Source organism: Neomonachus schauinslandi, chromosome 5 (assembly GCF_002201575.2).
Source record: "Neomonachus schauinslandi chromosome 5, ASM220157v2, whole genome shotgun sequence".
Classification (NCBI taxonomy): domain Eukaryota; kingdom Metazoa; phylum Chordata; class Mammalia; order Carnivora; family Phocidae; genus Neomonachus; species Neomonachus schauinslandi.
Genome location: NC_058407.1, coordinates 153233318 through 153259985, shown reverse-complemented (window position 1 = coordinate 153259985; position 26668 = coordinate 153233318). Strand labels below are relative to the sequence as shown.

Below are 26668 nucleotides of genomic sequence, written 5' to 3'. Positions count from 1 at the left end.
CTCATTCACCTGCACAGCAAGAGAGGCTCTTTGAGGTTTTACCTTTATTTGAGGTGTCCTCTTAAATAATCCACCTTTAGCAGGTTCTCCAGACTTACCTTAGCTCCCTGAATTGCTGTCGGAAGAAAACACCCAAATCTCTGGTGCTCAAAAGAAAATCCCAACACAAAAGCTATCTTTGGCTTTCAATCACCTCCCACCTAATTTTGGACTTTGTGTCACCTCGGCAATGTTTATAAACAGAAGGAATGTTTTTAAATATTTAATCAGTATCATAGTTGTTTTGGCCAATGAGTTGCTCCTTGGCATTGTACACTTTACCCTGCTCTTCAGCCTGACTTTGACAGAATGATTCTCTGCACTCATAGTTTTACTAGACTTCATGATAGATGGCAGGTATGACTCTCTACTTTGTAAGAACCAACCAACTGGTAGCAGTGTTATTGCTGAAAATAATAAAAATACCTATGAAATGTAAAGTTTACCATAAAGCAATTTGTTTTATAGTACTTGTACCTTAAATGACCGAGAGAAGGTAATACTCTAATTATTCAGTATATATGAAAGATATAAAAGTGTAATGGTGAATATTTGTTGTGTGAAAAAGAAGATATACTTATTTTTTTAATAAATGATAACAGAAAATGACCACTGGGGAAGTAATTGTACAAATTCCCTAACTTAGCCTAGTCTGAATTTATCCAGTCACATATTCCTCATATGTGAGAACACAAAGGGTAGGAAGTCGATTCTCCTGTGCTTTTTGCATATTCAACATGGTTCCAGGCATGTGATGAGTGATTCAAAGACTTTTCAAAGAGCAAGTGGGTGAATGAATGAATATTTCCATATGACCCTATTTTAGTTGACACCTTATTGTCACATGTGACCTTATGTCAGTTTTTATCCTCTTTTTACAGGCATCCTCTGCTGTATTGATTTCCTGATCTTGGCCCTTCCTCTCAAGTCATTTTACATGCATATGATATCTGTCTTTCTTGTTAAAGTGTAATAAGCAGAGGCTGGATATGAGGTGGCAGCTGAAGTTTAGAATGAGCTCCCAAATGAAATCCTCTTTAAAGTCAACAGAAATGCTGAGAATCTGTCAAGGGAGGAGTCTTAGACTCACCTGTATTGAAGAATGTGGAAATCAGAAAGCCAAAGGATATAGAGGCGACGACAAAGCACAGGAAAAAGACAAAGACGAGAGATGGGTCACTGTACTGGAGGACTACATCAGGTACGATCTAACAAAACAACCAGGATGCCAGTTTAGTCCTACAGTAAGAGGTGTCATAGATAAACAAGGGAGGCCAAAGAAAATACCCTTACCACTCGAGTAGCCCTAGGGAAACAGGTCACTGCTCAGAGAGATGGAAAGTTAGCTAAAAAACTCTTTTCTTGTGGAAGGGTTGCCCATCTAGGTCTAGGGTTTTGTGTGCTGATAAGCTGAGCAGCTTCTGAATTCCCTAGGGGACTCAATGAAAAATGTACATATTCTTTTGCAAACTAAAACCCACTCAGTCCATCCCCACAGTTATTTTATCCCTCTCGAACTTTAGATGCAGTGTGCTGCATTCAAATACATACTTGCCTTGACAAATAAAATCACGCACAGTAAACAGATGATAATTAAAAACATCAGAAAGAATGAGACAAAATAGGAAGCCCAGAGCATAGCATTACTGAGTCCTATCATGAGCTGGTACTCCTGTAGGAGAGGAAACACAAACCAGATGTCATGAAAAACAATTCATAGTTTTCAAAATGCATTCATAAATATTATCTGACTTATTTCCCATAAAAACTTACATAGGTTAAGTATTATCTTCCTCGTTTTACAGAGAAATCAAGTCTCAGAATAGTCAAGTGACCTGATCAAAACCATCCACCTAATGAGTGGTGGAGCTACGATGCCGACTCAGAATTTTGAGTCCAGATCTTCTCCCTGATAACTTACCAGTTGCAGTTCTAAGACAAGAAATAATTAAAAATTTAAAACACAAAAAATAGGACCACCTTTCTTTTTATTATGTTCTACCTCCAGGAAGTATTAAAGGAAGGTATATAAGCTTTAATTCCATTATAGTTTAAAGCAGGGGCAGGCAAACCACAGCCTATGGGCTAAATCCAGGCTGCCTCATACTTTTATAAATAAGGCTTTATTGGCACACAGCCATGTTCACTCATTTCCGTACCATGGCTGCATTCACCCTACAACAGAGCTGATAACTGTAATATGGCCTGCAAAGCCTAAAATATACATTATCTGGTTTTGTTTACAGGTAAAGTTTGCCATTCCCTAATTTACATAAACCCTTCTAATTTTATAGATCATAAAGCCAGACTCAAAGAGGGTGAATTGCTTCTACAAAGTTGCACAGAAGGAGCTCTCTGTTCTGTGCTCTTCCCCCTCCATCATGCTGCCTCTGTACATTTCTGAGGCCACTTTTCCCTGGTACAGTGAATCTGAGAGAGATTCCCCTGGTTTGAATCCTCTCTCTGCCACTTACCAGGAGTATAACCTTGAGAAAACTCCTTGACCTCTCTGTGCCTCAATGTCCTGATCTGTGAACACTAAAATCCAAATAACATAATGGGCAAGTTCGCAGAGTTTTAGTAGTGAGCTTCATGAACTACAATTCAGCACAGTATCCAAAATATGTAAAGAACTTATAAAATTCAACACCCAAAAACCAAATAATCCAATTTAAAAATGGGCAGAAGACATGAACAGACATTTCTCCAAAGAAGACATACAAACAGCCAAGACACATGAAAAGATGCTCATCATCACTTATCATCAGGGAAATGCAAATCAGAATGAGATTATCACCTCACACCTTTCAGAATGGCTAAAATCAAAAACAAAATAAACAATGCTGTTGGTAAGGATGTGGGGAAAAAAAAACAAACCCTAGTAATAAACTTAACTGGAGAACTGACAGACCTGTACTCTGAAACTATAAAATATCAATGAAAGAAACTAAAGATGACACAAATGGAAAGAAGCTCCACGCTCACGGATTGGAAGAACACATACTGTTAAAAGGTCTATACTACCCAAAGCAATCTATACATTTAATGCAATCCCTATCAAAATACCACCAGCATTTTTCACAGAGCTAGAACAAACAATCCTAGAATTTACATGGAACCACAAAAGACCCTGAATAACCAAAGTAATCTTGAAAAGAAAAAACTGGAGGGGAGCAGGGGAAAGATGGCAGAGGAGTAGGGGACCCTATTCCAACTGGTCCCCGGAATTGAGCTGGATATCTACCAGACCACTTTGAGCACCCACGAAATCAGCCTGAGATGTAAGAAAATAGATCTGGATCTCTACAAACAGAATATCATGGGCAGTTGGTTTCAAGGTACAAAGCGGGGAGCCATGATACCAGGCAGATATCGGAGGATAAACAGCAGCGGGAGGGAGCCTGGCTGTGGGGATCCTACACCATCATTGAGCGACAGCCTTGCGCGCTGCAGACAGGCACAGACTCACAGACCGGCAGTGGCAGAGAAAGGACTTTAGGGCAGCCCCCGGGAGGGAAACCCGGAGCAGCAGGGTCACGCATGCGAACTGGGAGCGGCTGGGGGTTTTAGAAGCACAAAGGGCAGAGACGTGCCCCAACCTGGAGGCAGGACTGGGGGCGCTGTGGCGGGGCGCACAACCTGGGCTGCTGCAGTTTATAGCAGCACAGACAGAAACGGAGACAGTGTGGTCTGGAGAGCTCACTGAAGAACACACTGTGATCTCTCTGCTCTGAGGCAGAGGATTGGAAACGGTCTCTTCTGCTCTGACTCTCGGAAGAATGCGGAAAGCAGCCAGGGAAAGCTGCCAGAGAATAAAAGCCCCAAAAAACTGGTTCCCACTGAGACAGTCCCTCGCCTCAGGGGGGCAGGGCAACTCTGCCCAAATAGGGTTGCCTGAGTAACAGTGTGACAGGCCCCTCCCCCAGAAGACAGGCTGGGAAAACAAGAGGCCAGCAACCCTAAGGTCCCTAGAAAACAGGTGCATCTTGCTTGGATTCTGGTCAATAATTTGGACTCTATACATTCCCTCAACCACCCATCAACAGAATGACTAGGAGGAGGAACCCCCAAAATAGAAAAGATTCAGACATTATGACTTATGCTGTAGATTTACAAATGGATGCAGATATAACCAAGATGTCGGAGATGGAATTCAGGCTAGCAATTGTGAAGACAATAGCTAGAATGGAGAAATCAATTAATGGCAACATAGAGTCTCTAGGGCAGAAATGAAAGCTGAATTGGCAGAACTTAAAATGCTATCAATGAGATCCAATCTAATCTAGATAATCTAACAGCTAGGGTAAGTGAGGCAAAAGAACGAATAAGTGACCTGGAAGACAATATAATAGATAAAAAGGGAAAAGAGGAGGCCAGGGAAAAACAACTCAGAATCCATGAAAATAGAATCAGAGAAATAAGTGACACCATGAAGCGTTCCAATGTCAGGATTATTGGAATCCCGGAGGGAGTGGAGACAGAGAGAGGACTAGAAGATGTATTTGAGCAAATCGTAGATGAGAACTTCCCTAATCTGGGGAATGAAACAAATATTCGTGTCCTAGAAGCAGAGAGGACGTCTCCCAAGATCAAGGAAAACAGGCCAACACCCCAGCATGTAATAGTAAAACTCACAAATCTTAGAACCAAGGAAACCATCTTAAGGGCAGTTAGGGGGTAGAGATTTACGTACAGAGGGAAGAACATCAGAATAACATCAGACCTATCCACAGAGACCTGGCAAGACAGAAAGGCCTGGCAAGACATATTCAGGGTACTAAACGGGAAGAACATGCAGCCAAGAATACTTTATCTGGCAAGGCTGTCATTTAGAATGGATGGAGAGATGCAGAGCTTCCACGACCAGCAGAAACTGAAAGAATGTGTGACCACTAAGCCGGCCCTGCAAGAAATATTAAGGGGGGTTCTATAAAAGGAGAAAGACCCCAAGAGTCATATACAACAGAAATTTACAGGGACAATCTATAAAAGCAACATCTTCACAGGCAAAATGATGACAATTAATTCATATCTTTCAATAATCGCTCTCAACATGAATGGCCTAAATGCTCCCATAAAACGGCACAGGGTTGCAGATTGGATAAAAAGACAGGACCCATCCATATGCTGTCTACAAGAGACTCATTTTGAACCTAAAGATACATCCAGACTGAAAGTGAAGGGATGGAGATCCATCTTCCATGCCAGCAGACCTCAAAAGAAAGCTGGGGTAGAAATTCTTATATCAGACAAATTAGATTTTAAACTAAAGTCTGTAGTTAGAGACACAGAAGGACACTATATCATTCTTAAGGGGTCTATCCAACAAGAAGATCTAACAATTGTAAATATCTATGCCCCCAACATGGGAGCAGCCATCTACATAAACCAACTGTTAACCAAAATAAAGAGTCATATTGATAACAATATGTTAATTGTAGGAGACCTCAATACTCCACTCTCAGCAATGGACAGGTCATCTAAGCAGAAAATCAAGAAGGAAACAAGAGCTTTGAATGATACACTGCACCATATGGACCTCATAGTTATATAAAGAACATTCCACCCTAAAACAACAGAATACTCATTCTTCTCAAGCGCACATGGAACTTTCTCCAGAATAGACCACATACTGGGTCACAAATTAGGTCTCAACCGATACCAAAAGATTGAGATTATTCCCTGCATATTCTCAGACCACAGTGTTTTAAAACTGGAACTCAATCACAAGAAAAAAATTGGCAGAAATTCAAACACTTGGAAGCTAAAGACCACTCAGCTCAAGAGTGTTTGGGTCAACCAGGAAATCAAAGAAGAACTTAAACAATTCATGGAAATCAATGAGAACGAAAACACATTGGTCCAAAACCTATGGGATACTGCAAAGGCGGTCCTAAGGGGGAAATACATAGCCATCCAAGCCTCACTCAAAAAAATAGAAAAATCCCGAATTCACCAACGAACTCTACACCTTAAAGAACTAGAGAAAAAGCAACAAACGATGCCTAAGCCACGCATTAGAAGAGAAATAATTAAGATTAGAGCAGAGATCAATGAATTAGAAACCAGAAACACAGTAGATCAGATCAATGAAACTAGAAGTTGGTTCTTTGAAAGAATTAATAAGATCGATAAACCACTGGCCAGACTTATCCAAAAGAAGAGAGAAAGGACCCAAATTAATAAAATTATGAATGAAAGGAGAGAGATCATGACTAACACCAAGGAAATAGAAACAATTATTAGAAATTATTTCAACAACTATATGCCAATAAACTGAGCAATCTGGATGAAATGGAGGCCTTCCTGGAAACCTGTAAGCTACCAAGACTGAAACAGGAAGAAATTGACAACTGAATAGGCCAATAACCAGTAACGAGATTAAAGCATTGATCAAAAACCTCCCCCAAAAAAAGAGTCCAGGGCTGGAAGGATTCCCTGGGGAATGCTACCAAACATTCAAAGAAGAAATAATACCTATTATACTGAAGCTGTTTCAAAAAATAGAAACAGAAGGAAAACTTCCAAACTCATTCTATGAGGCCAGCATTACCTTAATCCCCAAACCAGGCAGGACCCCATCCAAAAGGAGAATTTCAGACTGATATCCCTGATGAATATGGATTCCACAATCCTCAACAAAATCCTAGCTAATAGGATCCAACAATATATTAAAAGGATCATCCACCACGACCAAGTGGGATTTATCCCTGGGATGCAAGCGTGGTTCAACATTGGCAAATCAATCAATGTGATAGAACACATTAATAAGCGGAGGGAGAAGAACCATATGGTCCTCTCAATTGATGCAGAAAAAGCATTTGACAAAATACAACACCCTTTCCTTATTAAAACTCTTCAGAGTATAGGGAAATAGGGAACATTCCTCAAGTTCATAAAAATCCATCTATGAAAAACCCACAGTGAATATCATCCTCAATGGGGAAAAGCTGAAAGCCTTTCCCTTAAGACCAGGAACACGTCAAGGATGCCCACTCTCGCCACTATTGTTCAACATAGTACTAGAAGTTCTAGCAACAGCAATCAGACCACTAAAAGAAATCAAAGGTATTCAAATTGGCAAAGAAGAAGTCAAACTCTCTTTTTGCAGATAACATGATACTTTATGTGGAAAACCCAAAAGACTCCACCCCCAAATTACTAGAACTCATACAGCAATTCAGTAATGTGGCAGGATACAAAACCAATGCACAGAAATCAGTTGCTTTCTTATACACTAACAATGCAATTGTAGAAAGAGAAATTAGAGAAACGATTCCATTTACAATAGCACCAAAAACCATAAGATACCTCGGAATAAACCTAACCAAAGAGGTAAAGGATCTATACTCTAGGAACTACAGAACACTCATGAAAGAAATTGAAGAAGACACAAAAAGATGGAAAAATATTCCATGCTCATGGATTGGAAGAATAAACATTGTTAAAATGTCTATGCTACCCAGAGCAATCTATACCTTCAATGCCATCCTGATCAAAATTCCAATGACATTTTTCAAAGTGCTGGAACAAACAATCCTAAAATTTGTATGGAATCAGAAAAGACCCCGAATCGCTAAGGAAATGTTGAAAAAGAAAAACAAAGCTGGGGGCATCATGTTGCCTGATTTCAAGCTATATTACAAAGCTGTGATCACCAAGACAGCATGGTACTGGCACAAAAACAGACTTATAGACAAATGGAACAGAATAGAGAACCCAGATATGGACCCTGCACTCTATGGTCAAATAATCTTTGACAAAGCAGGAAAAAACATGCAATGGAAAAAAGACAGTCTCTTCAATAAATGGTGCTGGGAAAATTGGACAGCCACATGCAGAAGAATGAAACTCAACCATTCTCTAACACCATACACAAAGATAAACTCAAAGTGGATGAAAGACCTCAACGTGAGACAGGAATCCATCAAAATCCTGGAGGAGAACACAGGCAATAACCTCTTTGACATCGGCCACAGCAACTTCTTTCAAGATACATCTCCAAAAGCTAGTGAAACAAAAGCAAAAATGAACTTTTGGGACTCATCAAGATAAAAAGCTTCTGCGCAGCAAAGGAAACAGTCAACAAAACAAAGAGGCAACCCACAGAATGGGAGAAGATATTTGCAAATGACACTACAGATAAAGGGCTGGTATCCAAGATCTAGAAAGAACTTCTCAAACTCGGGCACCTGGGTGGATCAATTGGTTAAGCAACTGCCTTCGGCTCAGGTCATGATCCTGGAGTCCCGGGATCGAGTCCCGCGTCGGGCTCCCTGCTCGGCGGGGAGTCTGCTTCTCCCTCTGACCCTCCTCCCTCTCATGCTCTCTCTATCTCATTCTCTCTCTCAAATAAATAAATAAAATCTTTAAAAAAAAAAAAAAGAACTTCTCAAACTCAACACCCAAAAAAATAAATAATCCAGTCAAAAAATGGGCAGAAGATATGAAAAGACACTTCTCTGAAGAAGACATACAAATGGCTAACAGACACATGAAAAAATGTTCATCATCATTAGCCATCAGGGAAATTCAAATCAAAACCACATTGATATACCACCTTACACCAGTTAGAATGGCAAAAATTGACAAGGCAAGAAACAACAAATGTTGGAGAGGTTGTGGAGAAAGGGGAACCCTCTTACACTGTTGGTGGGAATGCAAGTTGGTACAGTCACTTTGGAAAACAGTGTGGAGGTGCCTCAAAAAGTTAAAAATAGAGCTACCCTATGACCCAGCAATTGCACTCCTGGGTATTTACCCCAAAGACATAGATGCAGTGGAAAGAAGGGCCATATGCACCCCAATGTTCACAGCAGCAATGCCCACAATAGCCAAACTGTGGAAAGAGCCGAGATGCCCCTCAACAGATGAATGGATAAAGAAGATGTGGTCCATATATACAATGGAATATTACTCAGCCATCAGAAAGGATGAATACCCAACTTTTACATCAACATGGATGGGACTGGAGGAGATTATGCTAAGTGAAATAAGTCAAGCAGAGAAAGTCAATTATCATATGGTTTCACTTATTTGTGGAACATAAGGAATAGCATGGAGGACATTAGGAGAAGGAAAGGAAAAATGAAGTTGGGGAGGAATCGGAGGGAGAGATGAACCATGAGAGACTATGGACTCTGAGAAACTGAGGGTTTTAGAGGGGAGAGGGGAGGGTGGATTGGTTAGCCCAGTGATGGGTATTGAGGGCTTGTACTGCATGGAGCACTGGGTGTTATATGAAAACAATGGATCATGGATCACCACATCAAAAACTAATGATGTATTGTATGATGACTAACATAACATAATAAAATTAAAAAAAAAAAGAAAGAAAGAAAAAAAAACTGGAGGTATCACAATTCCAGATTTCAAGTTATACTACAAAGCTGTAGTGATCAAAACAGTATGGTATTGGCACAAAAACAGACACATAGATCAATGGAACAGAATAGAAAATCCAGAAATGAACCCACAAGTATATGGTCAATTAATCTTCAACAAAGAAGGAAAGCACATGCAATGGAAAAAGTCTCTTCAACAAACAGTGTTAGGAAAACTGGACAGCAACATGCAAAAGAATGAAACTGGACCATTTTCTTATAACATACACAAAGATTCAAAATGGATTAAAGACCTACATATGAGACAGTAAACCATTAAAATCCTAGAGGAGAACACAGGCAGTAACCTCTTTGACATCAGCCATAGCAACATTCTTCTAGATATGTCTAGAAACAAAAGCAAAAATAAACTATTGGGACTAAATCAAAATAAAAAGCTTCTGCACATTAAAGGAAACAATCAACAAAAATAAGACAAGCTACTGAATGGGAGAAGATATTTGTAAATGATATATCCAATAAGGGGTTGACATCGCAAAATATACTAAGAACTTATACAACTCACATAGCATAATAAAATTAAGTTAAATTAAATTTTAAAAAAAGAACTTATATAACTCAACACCCAAAAAACAAATAATCAACCTAAAAAATAGGGAGAGGCCCTGAATAGACATTTTTCCAAAGAAGATATACAGCTAATCAATACGCACATAAAAAGATGTTCAACATTACTAATCATCAGGAAATGCAAATCAAAACCACAATTAGATAACACCTTATACCTGCCAGAATGGCTAGAATCAGAAAGACAAGAAATAAGTATTGGTGAGGATATGAAGAAAAAGGAACCCTCTCACACTGTTGGTAGGAATGCAAATGGGTGTAGCTACTGCGGAAAACAGTATGGAGATTCCTCAAAAAATTAAAAATAGAATTACCATATGATCTAGTAATTCCACTATTGGATATTTACCCAAAGAAAATGAAAATACTAATTCCAAAAGATATATGCATCCCTATGTTTATTGCAGCATTATTTATAGTAGCCAAGATATGCAAGCAACTCAAATGTCTATCAATAGATGGATTAGGAAGATGTGGTATATATATAATGAAATATTACTCATCCATGAAAAAGAATGGGATCTTGCTATTTGCAAGGATGTGTATTCTAAGTCTAAAGAGATTAACTACATATTGAAATGGAAAATTTTCAAAAGGAACAAGGGATTTATAACACAATATTCAAAATATTCAGCATACAACCCCAAATTACTCAACAAACCAAGATAAGGAATATCTAAACTCTAAAAACAAAAAGAAAATCCTCAGATGCCAAATCAAGATGACATAGATATTAGAATTATCTAACAATGACTTTAAAGCAGCTATCTCCCACACTCCCTGCTTGTATTCCCTCTCTCGCTGTGTCTCTCTCTGTCAAATAAATAAATAAAATCTTTAAAAAAAAAAAAGCAGCTATCATTAAAAAAAAGTGCTCCAATAATAATCAGTCATGAACACTGACAACTCAATATCAATAATAATAGAGGGAAATCTTTAACATACTTCTCTCCATAACTGATATAACTGACATAAAATCCATGTTAAAGATATAAACAGGGGCACCTGGGTGGCTCAGTCAGTTAAGCATCTGCCTTCGGCTCAGGTCATGATCTTGGGGTCCTGGGATCAAGCCCTGCATCAGGCTCCCTGCTCAGCAGAGAATCTACTTGTCCCTCTCCCTCTGTCCCTCCCCTGGCACATGTGAGCACTCTCTCTCTCTCTGTCTCAAATAAATAAATAAAATCTTAAAAAAAAAAAAAGATACGAACAACAGGGGAGCCTGCCTGGCTCAGTCAGTGGAGCATGATGTGACTCTTGATCTCAGGGTTGTAAGTTCAACCCCCACACTGGGTGTAGAGATTACTTAAAAAAATAATAATAATTAAAAGTTTTAAAAAGATATGAACAAGGGGGTCGCCTGGGTGGTACAGTCAGTTGAACATCCAACTCTTGGTTTCAGGTCAGGTGTGATCTCAGGGTCCTGGGATAGAGCTGGTGTTGGGTTCCGTGCTCAGCACAGAGTCTGCTTGGAATTCTCTCTCCCTCTCCCTCTGCCCCTCCCGTTCATGCTCATGCATGCTCTCTCTCGCTCTCTTTCTCAAAATAAATAAATAAATCTTAAAAAAAAAAAGATATGGACAATATAGGGATGCCTGGGTGGTTCAGTTGGTTAAGTGTCTGACTCTTGATTTTGGTTCAGGTCATGATCTCAGGGTTGTGAGATCCAGCCCTGCATCAGGCTCCACAATGGGCATACAGCCTACTTAAGATTCTTGCTCTCTGGGGCACCTGGGTGGCTCAGTTGGTTGAATGGCTGCTTCAGCTACAGTCATGATCCCAGGGTCCTGGGATTGAGCCCCACATCAGGCTCAGCAGGGAACCTGCTTCTCTCTCTCCCTCTGACGTTCCCCCTCCTCGTACTCTCTCTGTCTGTCAAATAAATAAATAAAACCTTTAAAAAAATCTCGTGAATGGATAAAGAAGATGTGGTATATATATACAATGGAATATTATGCAGCCATCAAAAGGAATGAGATCTTGCCATTTGCAATGACGTGGATGGAACTGGAGGGTATTATGCTGAGCGAAATAAGTCAATCAGAGAAAGACATGTATCATATGACCTCACTGACATGAGGAATTCGTAATCTCAGGAAACAAACTGAGGGTTGCTGGAGTGGTAGAGGGTGGGAGGGATGGGGTGGCTGGGTGATAGACATTGGTAAGGGTATGTGCTATGGTGAGTGCTGTGAATTGTGTAAGACTGTTGTATCACAGACCTGTACCTCTGAAACAAATAATACATTATATGTTAAAAAAAAAGAAGAAGAAGAAGATAGCAGGAAGGGAAAAATGAAGGGGGGGAAATCGGAGGTAGAGACAAACCATGAGAGACTATGGACTCTGAGAAACACACTGAGGGTTCTAGAGGGGAGGGGGGTGGGGGGATGGGTTAGCCTGGTGATCGGTATTAAAGAGGGCACGTACTTCGTGGAGCACAGGGTGTTATACACAAACAATGAATCATGGAACACTACATCAAAAACTAATGATGTAGTGTATGGTGATTAACATAACATAATAAAAAAAAAGAAAAAGAAAAAAAAATCTCGGTCTCCTTCTTCCTCTGCACCTCCCCCACCTCTCTCTCTCTCTAAAAAAATAATACATGAAGAACATGACTAATAGTTATTATAACATGCACAGAAAACTGCACCCATTGAACACACAGTACACATTGTTCTTAGTACACACATGCATGTAGAACATTTGCTAAAATTGGCTACAGTCTAGACCACAAAGCTAGTGCCATCAAAATTTCAAAAAACTAAACTCAAATACTGGCTCCTAATATGTTTGAAAATTTTTAAATGCTTTTCCAGTTATCTTATGGGTCAAAGAAAAAATTTACAATGAAAATTAGAAACTCTTTTGAATTATATAATAAAGAAAATACTATACTTCAATTTGTAGATTGCAACTAAAGTTATCACTAGAGGTAAATTTAGAGGCTTAAATACAAAGAAAAGAAGAATATCTAAAGACCTGGGGAGAACTCAGCCAGCATAGACTGGACACAGAAAGCACTAATCAGAAAGGTAAAGACTTCATTACATTAAAATTAATAACTTTTACAAATCCAAAGACACCATTAAGACAAGCTACAGACTGGGAGTAAATACTTGCAATACATATATCACACAAAAAACTAGCATGCAAAATATATAAAGAATGCTTGTAAATCTATGAAAGAAGACACCCAACCCTAAGAAAAATGGGGAAAAGACATTTGAACTGACACTTCACAAAAGAGGATATCCATGTGGCCAATAAGCATATGAAAAGGTGCTTAACAGCATTAGTTAACAAGGAAAATCAAATTAAAACCACAATGACTATACTATACCTTGGCTAATTGAATTTAAATTAAAAAAATAAATAAAACCACAATGAGATACCACTATATGCCTTCCAGAATGGTTAAAATTTAAAAACACCACCAAGTGTTGGCATACTTATAGAGCAAGAGTTAACTCCCATATATTACTGATTATGAGAAAATTGGCACAAACATTTTGGAAAAACGTTTGGCCTTATTTAACAGGGCTGAAAACATGTATACTGTATACTCCATCAACCTCAATCCTAGGTATAAACCCAACAGAAAAATGTGCACATGTGCACTAAAATATTCACAACAGCTTACTGTAATAGCCCAATACTTGAACAACCAAGTATCCATTAAGAGAAGAGTGATAAATTGTACTATATTCATTAAATGTAATAGTACACAGCAGTGAAAATGCCAAACTGTAGCTACACAGAAGAACATAAAAGGATAGCTATTGTAGGGGCGCCTGGGTGGCTCAGTCGTTAAGCGTCTGCCTTCGGCTCAGGTCATGATCCCAGGGTCCTGGGATCGAGCCCCGCATCAGGCTCCCTGCTCGGCGGGAGGCCTGCTTCTCCCTCTCCCACTCCCCCTGCTTGTATTCCCTCTCTCACTGTCTCTCTCTCTAAGTAAATAAAATCTTTAAAAAAAATTTTTTAAAAAAAGGATAACTATTGTACAATTCTATTTAAATAAAGTTTAAAACCAGGTAACATTAACATAGGGTTTTAGAAGTTAGTGATTATCTTTTTTTTTATTATGTTCAATTAGCCAACATATAGTACATCATTAGTTTTTGATGTATTGTTCAACAATTCATTAGTTGTGTATAACACCCAGTGCTTGTGGAAGAGGGATGGTGTAGTGATTTGGATGGAATGTGAGGAATTTCTGGATTGCGGGCATCATTCTATTTCTTGACTGGAATAGTTGTTATATGGTGTGTTCACGTTGGATAATTCAGTGATCTGTACACATAGGTATGTGTATTTTATATTTCAATTAGAAACTTTAAAATGAAAAAGTAAATAGAAATTTAAACTACCTGATTGAAGTTTGTGTAACATGACCTGGAGACACAAAGAGAAAACTAGTAAATTGTAGTTGAAAATAGATTTCAAAGAGATTACTCACCAGTTAGAAAAGAGAGAAAAAGACATGCTGGTCGGAGAAACAAAAATAAGAATGGCACAAAATGAACTATTTGGGGTGGAAGGAAAAGGGTTTAATGTGAAGTAAGACTAAGGAGAAACGGAGGATAGGGAAACCAATGAGAGGATTTCTGAAATAGCTGGATGGTAAAAAAAAATCAGTAAGAGCTTGAACTAGAAAATGATATTTCTACACATGGAGGGAAAGAAACAGAATTTAGAAAACAGATAACTACTGTGGACATCTACATAACATTTCCTATGTATCTCTCCAATCATTGCCATAACCCTATGTGGTAGGAGTATTTTTACCTCCATTTTACAGTCAAGGCACAGAGAGGTTAAGTAACTTACCTAAAAGTTATAGAGGCAGGAAATGGCAGCATTCTAAATACTATATATATTATACTATACTATACTATACTGATAAGATTGAGGTTTCAAGCCTGGGTGATTTGGGGAATGATAATTTCATTAGCATATCCAGGCAACCTGGAAGAAGGGACAATCCCTTGCCTCAGAAAAGAATGATTTCTCTTTCTATATTGTTCTGTCTTCATTGAACCCAAGCATCACTGTCCCTTCAGGAAACACAGCATATTTCCTCACCCCAATACAAGATCAAACTACCTTAAGAACAACCTGATACGTGGAAAAGCAAGCTGCTGAAAGAAGTGTGGCCAAAATTCCAGAATATGAAGTTAATTATGAACATATCCATTTCCACTGATTTCTACCACCCAAATATTTCTTAAACTCTTCCCTCCTTTATACTAAACCACACGGACTTAGGCCCTCCCTGCTTCTCTCCTGGTCTGTTATAATCGCCTCACAATTGGTTCCACATTTTCAGTCTTCATATCACAGCCAAACTTTATGTGAGCAAACTACAGCCTATGGGCCAAATATAGCCCACAAACGACTTCTGTATGTCCTGTGAGCTAAGAACAATTTTTGCATTTCTAAATGGTTGAAGAGGAAGGAGAAGAAGAGGAAGAGGAGGAGGAAGAAGCAGAAGAAGAGAAGGAGAAGGAGGAGGAGAAAAAGAAAAGGATGTGTAACAGAGGTGCATGTGGCCCACAAGCCTAAAAAATTTACTATTCTGTGCTTTCCAAAAAAAGCTTGCCAACCCTTACTCTACACCATGCTCTCCCCACATTCCTTTCCAGAGTCATTCTTCTCCCAGCAGCACTGGTAGGAACGCTGACAGGATACTGATAGTCTCAAAACCCATCCTCTGAGGCTGTCTCCCCATTGCACAGACCAAGCATCACACCCTCAGTACTTTAAGAACAACTTTTTTCACACCTGTATTAATATTATAAAAGTAACTCAGTTTACTACTATCTCCTCAACTAAACCTTTAACAACTAGTAGGTAGAAATTGTGTCCTCTTTTTAACTGCCATTTGTTGAGTGCTTACTATAGGTGAGAGACTGACTTAGATACTTTTAAAAATAAAATGTTACTTAATCCCCCTGAGAGCCCTAGAAATTTGGTATTATCTTCAATTTACATCTTAAGAAACAGGCTATGATCACAGAGTTAATTACTGGTGGAGCCAAGATTTAAAGCTAAACTCTGTATCAAAGTCCCTGACAAAAAGTAGGTAATTAATAAATAAATGAACAAATTAATTGATTAAGATGGATGAATCAATGGTTTTCTAACTTTAGAGCCACTGTTTTTAACAATATGGTCTTAATTTCACAACATTGAAATGCATCTCAAATCTTGAAATTGAAGTGTATCTTAAATTAGTCTAACTCAAGAGCTCATATGATTATTTCTTTGTTGCCCATTTTATTCCAAAAAAATTCAGAACATTTAATACATGACATCTCTCCATAATATCCATGTTAAATAGTCATTCAGTCAATAAAGCTACAGGCCAAATCAAGAATTTAAATAAAAGTAGAACTTCAGAAAATTTGTATATTTGTATATTGCTATTGCGGTACAACTGTTCACCAATGCCAAATGTACAGAACACAAAATCTGTTCCACAGGCCCAAAATGCTACAAAGAAAGTGAAGTTACCTTTAATCTCTTTTCCTTTTCTGAAACAATGGTCCTGATGAGGGTAAGTTCAGTTAGAGAAAATACAAGTAAAACTACCAAAGGGAAGATACTTATAAAAATCCACAAAAAACTATCATTATAATAAGCAGGGAATGGAAACTGCCTAAGAAAAATTAAGACACCACTAAACACTTGTTCTGCAGCTCTGCCATTATGGTACGTCATGATGGCCCGATCTACGACATGCTGCAAAAGCAGGAATCCTTCTCTGATGTACCCTAAATGAGAAAACAAAGAGGGTCAAGTTTAGGGTCAGTATACCAAGAAACAACCAGGCAAACAAAGAAGGCAATTTGAGTAATTCAAAACTTTTAACTCAAAGAACAAAAGAGTTTCCCAAAACCTATAGTAATTTGTGACACAAACAGATAATAAGTAACATGGAATTGTATTACTCTCTTCCCCAAACTGAAATACTACATGAAAATGATACAGTTGCTTTATGTAATTTTATCAGCCAAAATAAATGAGAATTCAATACCAGACATACCAGACATATAAATAGAAGTGATGCTCAAAACAAGTGTGATACAATCCCATTTACAATAGCATCAAAAAGAATAAAATACATAGGAATAAACTTAACCGAGGAGGTGAAAGACTTACACACTGAAAACTACAAAACATTGCTGAAAGAAATTAAAGATGACACAAGTAAATGGAAAGACATTCCTTGTTCCTGGATTGGAAGACTTACTGTTGTTAAAATATCCATACTACCCAGAATGATCTCCAGATTCAATGCAACATCTACCAAAATCCTTGTGATGAGCACCAGGTGTATGTACGGAAGTCCTGAATCACTAAATTGTATACCCAAAACTAATATTACACTGTATGTTAACTAACTGGAATTTAAATAAAAACTTTAAAAAATCCCAGTGGCATTTTTTTTTAAGATTTTATTTATTTATTTGACAGAGAGAGTCACAGCGAGAGAGGGAACACAAGCAGGGGGAGTGGGAGAGGGAGAAGCAGACTCCCTACTGAGCAGGGAGCCCGATGCGGGGCTCGATCCCAGGACCCTGGGATCATGGCCTGAGCCGAAGGCAGACGCTTAACGACTGAGCCACCCAGGTGCCCCCCAGTGGCATTTTTTGCAGAAACAGAAAAAGCAATCCTAAAATCCATATAAAATTGCACAGAGCCTTGAATAGCCAAAACAGTCGTAAGCAAAGAGAGCACCTGCTCTTGCGAGCTGGAGGCCTCGCACTAACTGATTTCAAAATATAATGCAAAAGTACAGTAATCAAAAGAGTATTGGTATAGTAGCAGCATAAAGACTGAAATAGAGACCAACAGAACAGATGGCCCAGAAATAGATTCTCCCATATATGGTCAGATGACCTTAGACAAGGCCACCAGGAGAAAAGACACTCTCTTCAAAACAAATGGTGCTAGATAAACTGGATATCCACACGCAAAAGAATGGAGTTGGATTCTTACCCAAAACTGCATGCAAAAGTTAAATCAAAAGAGATTAAAGACCTAAACATAACACCTGGAATTACAAAACTCTAGAAGAAAACACATAGGGCAAAAGTTTCGTGACATTAGATTTCACAATGATGTGGCTACGACACCGAAAGCAGAGGTGACAAAAGCAGAAAACAGATGACTTCAAACTCAAAAGCTTCTACACAGGAAGGAAACAATCAACAGAGTAAAAAGGCAACCTATGGAATGGGAAGAAATATCCACAAACCATATAACTGATAAAGGGTTAATATCCAGAATATATAAAGAGGGTGCTTGAGTGGCTCAGCTGATTAAGCATCAGACTCTTTTTTTTGGGTCAGGTCATGATCTCAGGGTCCTGGGATCGAGCCCCGTGAGGGGCTCTGCACTCAAGCAGGGAGTCTACTTGAGGATTCTCTCTTTCCCTCTCTCTCTGCCCCTCCCACTGCCCACACACGCACTCTCTCTCTCAAATAAATAAATAAATCTCGGGGCACCTGGGTGGCTCAGTCGGTTAGGCATCTGCCTTCTGCTCAGGTCATGATCTCAGGGTCCTGGGATCGAGCTCTGTGTTGGGCTCCCTGCTCAGCAGGGAGTTTGCTTCACCCTTTCCCTCTGCCTCTCTGCTCATGCTCACTCTTCTCTCTCTCTATCTCAAATAAATAAATAAATCTTTAAAAAAAAAAGTATACATACATGCAATGGAATATTATTCAGCCATCAGAAAGGATGAATATCTACCATTTATATCAAAATGGATGGAACTGGAGGGGATTATGCTAAGTGAAATAAGTCAATCAGAGAAACACAATTATCATATGGTTTCATTCATATGTGGAACATAAGGAATAGTGCAGAGGACAATAAGGGAAGGGAGGGAAAACTGAAGGGGAAGAAATCAGAGAAGGAGACAAACCATATGAGACCCTTGCCCTGGGAAACAAAGAGGGTTGCCGAAAGGGAGGTGGGTGGGGAGATGGGGTAATTGGGTGATGGGCATTAAGGAGGGCATGTGATGTGATGAGCACTGGGTGTTATACTTGACTAATGAGTCATTGAACATTATATCAAAAACTAATGATGTACTATAACTTGGCTAATTGAATTTAAATTAAAAAATAAAAACAAAAAATAAAAAGTAAAATAAAAATAAACAAATCTTTAAAAAAGAATATATAAAGAACTCCTCTAACTCAACAACAAAAATAAGCCAATTAAAAAATGGGCAAAGGACTTGAACAGACATTTCTCCAAAGAAAACACACAAATGGTCAAAAAACACAAGAAAAAACATTCAACTTCACTAATCATCAGAGAAATGCATATCCAAATCACAATGAGATATCACTACCAAAAAAACAGAAAAGAACAAGTGTTAATGAGGATGTAAAGAAATCGGAATCCTTGTGCTCTTTTGGTAGGAATATAAAATGGTGCACAGTATGGAGGTTTCTCAAAATACTAAAAAATAACTGCCATATGATCTAGCAATCCCACTTCATGGCATATATCCAAAAGAACCGAAGAAAGGATCTCAAAGAGATAACACACTCATGCTCACTGCAGCATTATTCACAATAGCCAAGAGGTGAAAGCAACCTATGTCCCTCCACAGATGAATGGATAAACAAAATGCACCATATACATACAGTGGAATATTATTCAGCCTTTAAAAAGAGAGAAATTCTGTCATATGCCACAATACGGATACACCCTGAGGACATTATGCACAAAAAGACAAGTAATATATGATTCCACTTATATTGGGCATTTGACCTACATTCACAGAAACAGAAAGTAGAATCTTGGTTTCCAGGGGCTGGAGGGAGGGAAACATTAGGAAGTATTTAATAGATAGCATTTCAGGTTTGCAATATTAAAAGTTTTAAAGATCTGCTGCACAACAACATGGCTATAATTAACAATGTTGTATTGGGCACTTAAAAAGTGAAGAAGGTATATCTCATGTTAAGTGTTCTTATTACAATTTTTAAAATCTCACTTTTAAATTTCACTGAACTAATTCTGATCTTCTCTCCCACCACCTATCCTCAGCTGATTTAATTGGCTAAAGTCCTAATAATTAATATCATAGAATCTTCATGTCAAAAGGGACCTAAAGGGTGGCCTAGTCCAAACATTCATTTTTCAGATGAAGAACTTTATCTAGAATGTTTAGGATCATAAAGCTACTGATTAATAAAGTCTGAACAAAAAACATCAAGTCACCTAACTCCCAGTCACCACACTTGAATCAAAGAGCATCCCCTCATACCAAATTTTTAATGTTAATTTGCTATGCAGTATCACTCAATAGTTGGAGTTTGCCTAATTATCTTCTGTCTTGTTTTATAGAACATGGTCTTTTTAAGAAAACACCTCCTTCCAGAAGTAACACTCTATTTAAATATTTTTATGTGGCCAACTCTTCTTTCTGGTTTTAAACTACTCTTTTTCTACCAAGATCATGCTATTTTCAATTAACTTACTCTAACAAATTACATTTAGGTGGCAGTAGATTAATTATAAGAGAGGCCAGACTCTTTTTTAACTTTTGCTTGGAAAAATATTCAAAATGTTTTTGATAAGATGACAAAACAACACACAATCAATACCACCATTCTAGTTTAACTATTTTCGTTTTTGGACAGCCATCCCAATCTTTGTATAGGTTCATACATACTTTTCATAGCTATGATTCTATATATATGGTTCTCTATTTATTAGGCCTGGTAAGAATTATTTTTAACCACCACTACACAGTAGTTGTCAAACTGACATATCCTCATATGCTTAACCATGTACTTATTATACACTGTTTTGATTGTTGCCAATTTTCATTGATAATGGTTAAATTGCACATAGCTTTTGTCTGCTGTTCAATGATTTCCTAAAGCTAACTTCTCAGAATTGTTTTAGTTCAAAGCCCTTACTGTTTATTTTTTTCCTTCAAGGTACTCTATACAATTAAAAAAGAATTTTAAATTACCATTGCATAATTAAAACTCATTCATCAACCAAAAAGAATAATTTAACCACAATGCTATGAAACTTGGAATTCAACTACAAAAAAAAAAATTGGAAAGACCACAAATACATGGAAGTTAAAGAACATCCTACTAAAGAATGAATGGGGCTAATTGGATTTTTTTTTCTTTTTTCTTTTCTTTCTTTATTTTTTTAAATTTTATTTTATTATGTTATGTTAGTCACCATATAGTACTATATGGTGGCTAACTGAATTTAAATTAAAAAATTAAAAATTAAAAAAAAATTAAAGAAAAGAAATGAATGGGTTAACCAGATAATTAAAGAAGAAATAAAAAAATAGCATGGAGGACCACAGGGGAAGGGAGGGAAAACTGAATGGGAAGAAATCAGAGAGGGAGACATACCATTGGAGACTCTGGACTCCAGGAAACAAACTGAAGGTTACAGAAAGGAGGGGGGATGGGGTAACCAAGTGATGGGTATTAAGGAGGGCACGTGTTGTGATGAGCACTGGGTGTTATATGCAACTAATGAATCATTGAACACTACATCAAAAACTAATGATGTACTATATGCTGGCTAACTGAACATAAATAAATAAAGAAAGAAAGAAAGAAAGAAAGAAAGAAAGAAAGAAAGAAAGAAAGATAGTTATTACATAAAAAAAGAAATAAAAAAATACATGGGAGCAAATAAAAATGAAAACACAACAGTCTAAAATCTTTGTAATGCAGCAAAGGCAGTCCTAAAGGGAAGTATATTGCAATACAAGCCTAATTTTAGTATATGTGCTGCCGAAGAGAGCACGCAATACAAGCCTAATTCAAGAAGCAAGAAAAGTCTCAAATACACAACCTACACTTACACCTAAAGGAGCTAGAAAAGGAACAGCAAATAAAGCCTCAGGCCAGCAGAAGAAGGAAAATAATAAAGATTAGAGCAGAAATAAATGATATAGAAACAAAAAAAAGGAAAAAATTGAGATTTCAATTTAATGAAACTAAGAGCTCATTTTTCAAAGAATTTATTCTTCAAAAGAATTAATAAAATTGATAAACCCATAGCCAGATTTATCAAAAAGATAAAAGGACCCAAATAGATAAAATCATGAATGAAAGAGGACATATCACAACCAACACCACAGAAATACAAACAATTATAAGAGAATACTATGAAAAATTATATGCCAACAAACTGTGCAACCTGGAAGAAATGGACAAATTCCTAGAAACCTACAAACTACCAAAATTGAAACAGGAAGAAATAGAAAATTTGAACAGACCCATAACCAGCAAAGAAATTGAATCAGTAATCAGAGATCTCCCAACAAACCAAAGTTCAGGGCCATATAGATTCCCAGTGGAATTCTCCAGACACTGAAAGAAGAGTTAATACCTATTCTCCTCAAACTGTTCCAAAAAGTAGAAATGGAAGGAAAACTTCCAAATTCATTCTATGAGGCCAGCATTACCTTGATTTCAAAACCAGATAAAGATCCACTAAAAAGGAGAATTACAGGCCAATATCCCTGACGAACATGGATGCAATAAAATACTAGCAAATCAAATTCAACAGTACATTTGATGAATTATTCACCATGATCAAGTGGGATTTATTCCTGGGCTGCAAGGGTGGTTCAACACCTGCAAATCAATCAATGTGATATGCCATATTTATTGAAGAAAGGATAGGAACCATATGATCCTGTCAATAGATGAAGAAAAAGCATTTGACAAAACACAGCATCCTTTCTTGATAAAAACCCTCAACAAAGTAGGGATAGATGGAACATACCTTAACATCATAAAGGCCATATATGAAAGGCCAACAGCTAATATCATCCTCAATGGGGAAAAAACTGAGAGCCTTTCCCCTAAAGTCAGGAACAAGACAAGGATGTCTACTCTCACCACTGTTATTTAACACAGTACTGGAAGTCTAAGCCTGTCTGATTAGACAACAAAAAGAAATAAAAAGCATCCAAACTTTCACTGTTTACAGACGACATCATACTCCATGTAGAAAACCCAAAAGACTCCACCAAAAACTAGAACTCATACAAGAATTCAGCAAAGTTGCAGGATATAAAATCAATGTGCAGAAATCTGTTGCATTTCTGTACGTCAATAACGAAGCAGCAGAAAAAGAAATCAAGGAATTTATCCCATTTACAATTGCACCAAAAACAATAAAATACCTAGGAATAAATCTAACTAAAGAAGTAAAAGATCTGTACTCTAAAAACTACAAAACACTTATGAAAGAAATTGAAGAGGACACAAAGAAATGGAAAAGCATTCCATGCTCATGGACTAGAAGAACACATATTGTTAAAAGGTCTATACTACCCAAAGCAATCTATACATTTAATGCAATCCCTATCAAAATACCACCAGTATTTTTCACAGACCTAGAACAATCCTAAAATTTGTATGGAACCACAAAAGACCCCGAATAGTCAAAGCAATTGTGAAAAAGAAAAACAAAACTGGAGGTATCAGGGGGTGTCTGGGTGGCTCAGTCGTTGAGTGTCTGCCTTTGGCTCAGGTCATGGTCCCAGGGTCCTGGGATCGAGCCCCATGTCGGGCTCCCTGCTCCGTGGGAAGCCTGCTTCTCCCTCTCCCACTCCCCCTGCTTGTGTTCCCTTCTCTCGCTGTGTCTCTCTCTGTCAAATAAATGAATAAAATCTTTAAAAAAAAAAACAGAAACTGGAGGTATCAGGATTCCAGATTTCAAGCTGTATTACAAAGCTGTAGTCATCAAAACAATATGGTACTGGCACAAAAACAGATACATAGATCAATGGAACAGAAGAGAGAACCCAGAAATGGACCCACAACTGTATGGTCAAGTTCCTTTGACAAAGCAGGAAAGAATATCCAGTGGAAAAAAGAAAGTGTCTTAAACAAATAGGGTTGGGAAAACTGGATAACATGCAGAAGAATGAAACTGGACCACTTTCTTACACAATACACAAAAATAAATTCAAAATGGATGAAAGACTTCAATGTGAGATAGGAAACCATCAAAATCCTAGAGGAGAACATGGGCAGAAACCTCTTAGACCTCGGCCATAGCAATTTATTATTAAACACGTTGCTGGAGGAAGGGAAACAAAAACAAAAATGAACTACTGGGACTTCATCAGGATAAAAAGCTTTTGCATAGCGAAGGAATCAACTAAAACTAAAAGCAGCCTACGAAATGGGGGAAGATATTGCAAATGACATATCAGATAAAGGGTTAGTATCCAAAATCTATAAAGAACTTCCCAAACTCAACACCCAAAAAACCCAAATAATCCAGTTAGGAAATGGGCAGAAGACATGAATGGACACTTTTCCAAAGAAGACATCCAGATGGCTAACAGACACATGAAAAGATGCTCAACATCTATTCAGCATCAGGGAAATGCAAATCAAAACCACAATGGGATATCACCTCACACCTTCAGGAGGGCTAAAATTAACAATGCAAGAAACAACTGCTGTTGGCAAGAATGCGGAGAAAGAGGGACCCTCTTGCACTGTTGGTGGGAATGCAAACTGGTGTGGCCACTCTGGAGAACAGTTCGGAGGTTCCTCAAAAAGTTAAAAATAGAACTAGTCTATGATCCAGCAATTGCACTAGTAGGCATTTACCCAAAGGATACAAAAATACAGATTTGAAGGGGTACATGCACCCAGATGTTTATAGAAGCATTATCAACAATAGCCAAACTATGGAGAGAGCCCAAATGTCCATGGACTGATGAATGGATAAAGAAGATGTGGTATGTATAATATTACTCAGCCATCAAAAGGAATGAAATCTTGCTTTTTGCAATGACGTGGATGGGAGCTAGTGTATATTATGCTAAGTGAAATAAGTCCGTCAAAGAAAGATAAATACCATATGATCTCACACATGTGGAATTTAAGAAAGAAAACAGATGAACATATGGGAAGGGGGAAAAGAAAAAAAAAGAAAGAGGGAAACAAGCCACATGAGACTCTTAAGGATAGAGAACAAATGGAGGGAGGTGAGTGGGGGATGAGCTAGATGGGTAATGGGTATTAAAGAAGGCACTTGCTGTGATGAGCACTGGGTATTGTATGTACGTGATGAATCACTGATTTCTACTCCAGAAACCAATATTGCACTCTGTTAACTAACCAAAATTTAAATTTTAAAAATAATAATAATAATTTAGAACCATAAATATGCAGGCAGTGTTAGTTTATGAAGATGTGTCTATTAAGTCAGCAGAGCCAACTTTTACTAAGACTATATAAATGCAGGAATACACACTGATAAAGTTCAGGAAATGATCTACAGTTTTAGGAAGATATTTTTCAAATGCATAAGGTTTTCTATATGCTTGTTTTTACAATAAAAACTCAATTTTAAAAATGTACTGCCACAATGAATAAACTTTTCACTCATAGAAAAAAAAATGATCCACACATGTTGATATGACTGCTAGCTTGCAACCAAAATATTAATGTAAGTATGCTGGAGGACTGCTCACCAGGATCTCCCCCATCATCACCAACTGGGTTCCTGGGTCCTAGAGAAGGTATCTCTGGAAAGAGAAGATGTGTATTCCATCCAGTAGCTTTTAAGGAGCTTAGCAAATTTGAAGATTTCTCAGTACCTGCACCAAAACGCAGATGATATTTGACCTAGAATAAACAATAGAAAACAAACAACATGTAAGACCAATGAACGCTAAAAAGCAGGTAAGAGCAATGAAAGGAAAAGAAAATACAAAGCTAAAATTTGTGTTTGGAGGACAGAGTGAGCAATTCAGGATTCTAAATGATAAGAAATGACAGTACCACTGACACAAGGGACAAGCAGCAAGCCTCATGTGCCATAATCATAGTCAAAGTTAGAAATCAATTAAATTTATATCTCTGCTCTATCATCTTCAGGCATTTTGTCTCTGAGTTACAAAGACGCCAACAGTGGTACCTTGATCATTACAAATGTATTTTTCTATCTCCACAGCTGGCTTGCCTAACTCGGTGAGACCTCAAACAGTTCTATTACTTTTCTTTCCTATTATGTTAGCCAATTATGGTAAAGATTGTCTCCCTCTTCAAAAAGTGAATAACAGAAAAGGAAAAAGCCCAGATATAATAAGAGTAGGGTAATAAAATTTAAATGTAGAATGCTGCATATTTTAAATATTACATGAAAAGAAAATGATGTATCTAGAGAGCTGAGCCAACTTCAGGGTAAGTTATGGTAGATCTGAGTAGTCAGTAGGGTGAGAAGAAACAGGCAAGTGCACCATGTCTGGGCAAACATTCACATAATTCAGTAATTCGAAAGCAACATTTTAAATAGCTACAGCATGCTTAAATATTATTAATACACAATTCTTGACCTCAAGGAACTAACGAGGTGTTCAGGGAGCACAGAAGAGAGAAGGGAAGACTTTGCATAGGTAGTTACAGCAAGAGTTTTATAGAAATTAATAGTAAGAGTTACCTCAGAAAAAGAAGGGCAGGCAGAGCATCAAAAGGAAAGAGGATAATGTGATCAAAGGCAGAGAAGCAAGAGACTACACAGGACATACAACTACTACTGGTTGGAGATTGCTAGAGCATGAAGTTCAAAGAAAGAAGAGGCAACACGAGGCTGAAGGGCTCTTCAGA

At 37.8% G+C, this 26668-nt stretch overlaps 1 protein-coding gene across 1 annotated transcript in view; it reads right to left on the bottom strand.

Annotated features, from left to right (window-relative positions):
• The window catches only part of LOC110582272 (phospholipid-transporting ATPase ABCA3-like), a 165165-nt gene that overhangs the window by 129292 nt on the left and 9205 nt on the right, over nt 1–26668 (bottom strand). The window contains exons 4-7 of the mRNA XM_044915266.1: nt 25534–25687; nt 16533–16792; nt 1595–1711; nt 1130–1247 (exon numbers count right to left, since the gene is read on the bottom strand). Coding sequence (XP_044771201.1) covers nt 1130–1247; nt 1595–1711; nt 16533–16792; nt 25534–25687 — 649 coding nt within the window. The remainder of the gene's footprint in view (nt 1–1129; nt 1248–1594; nt 1712–16532; nt 16793–25533; nt 25688–26668) is intronic.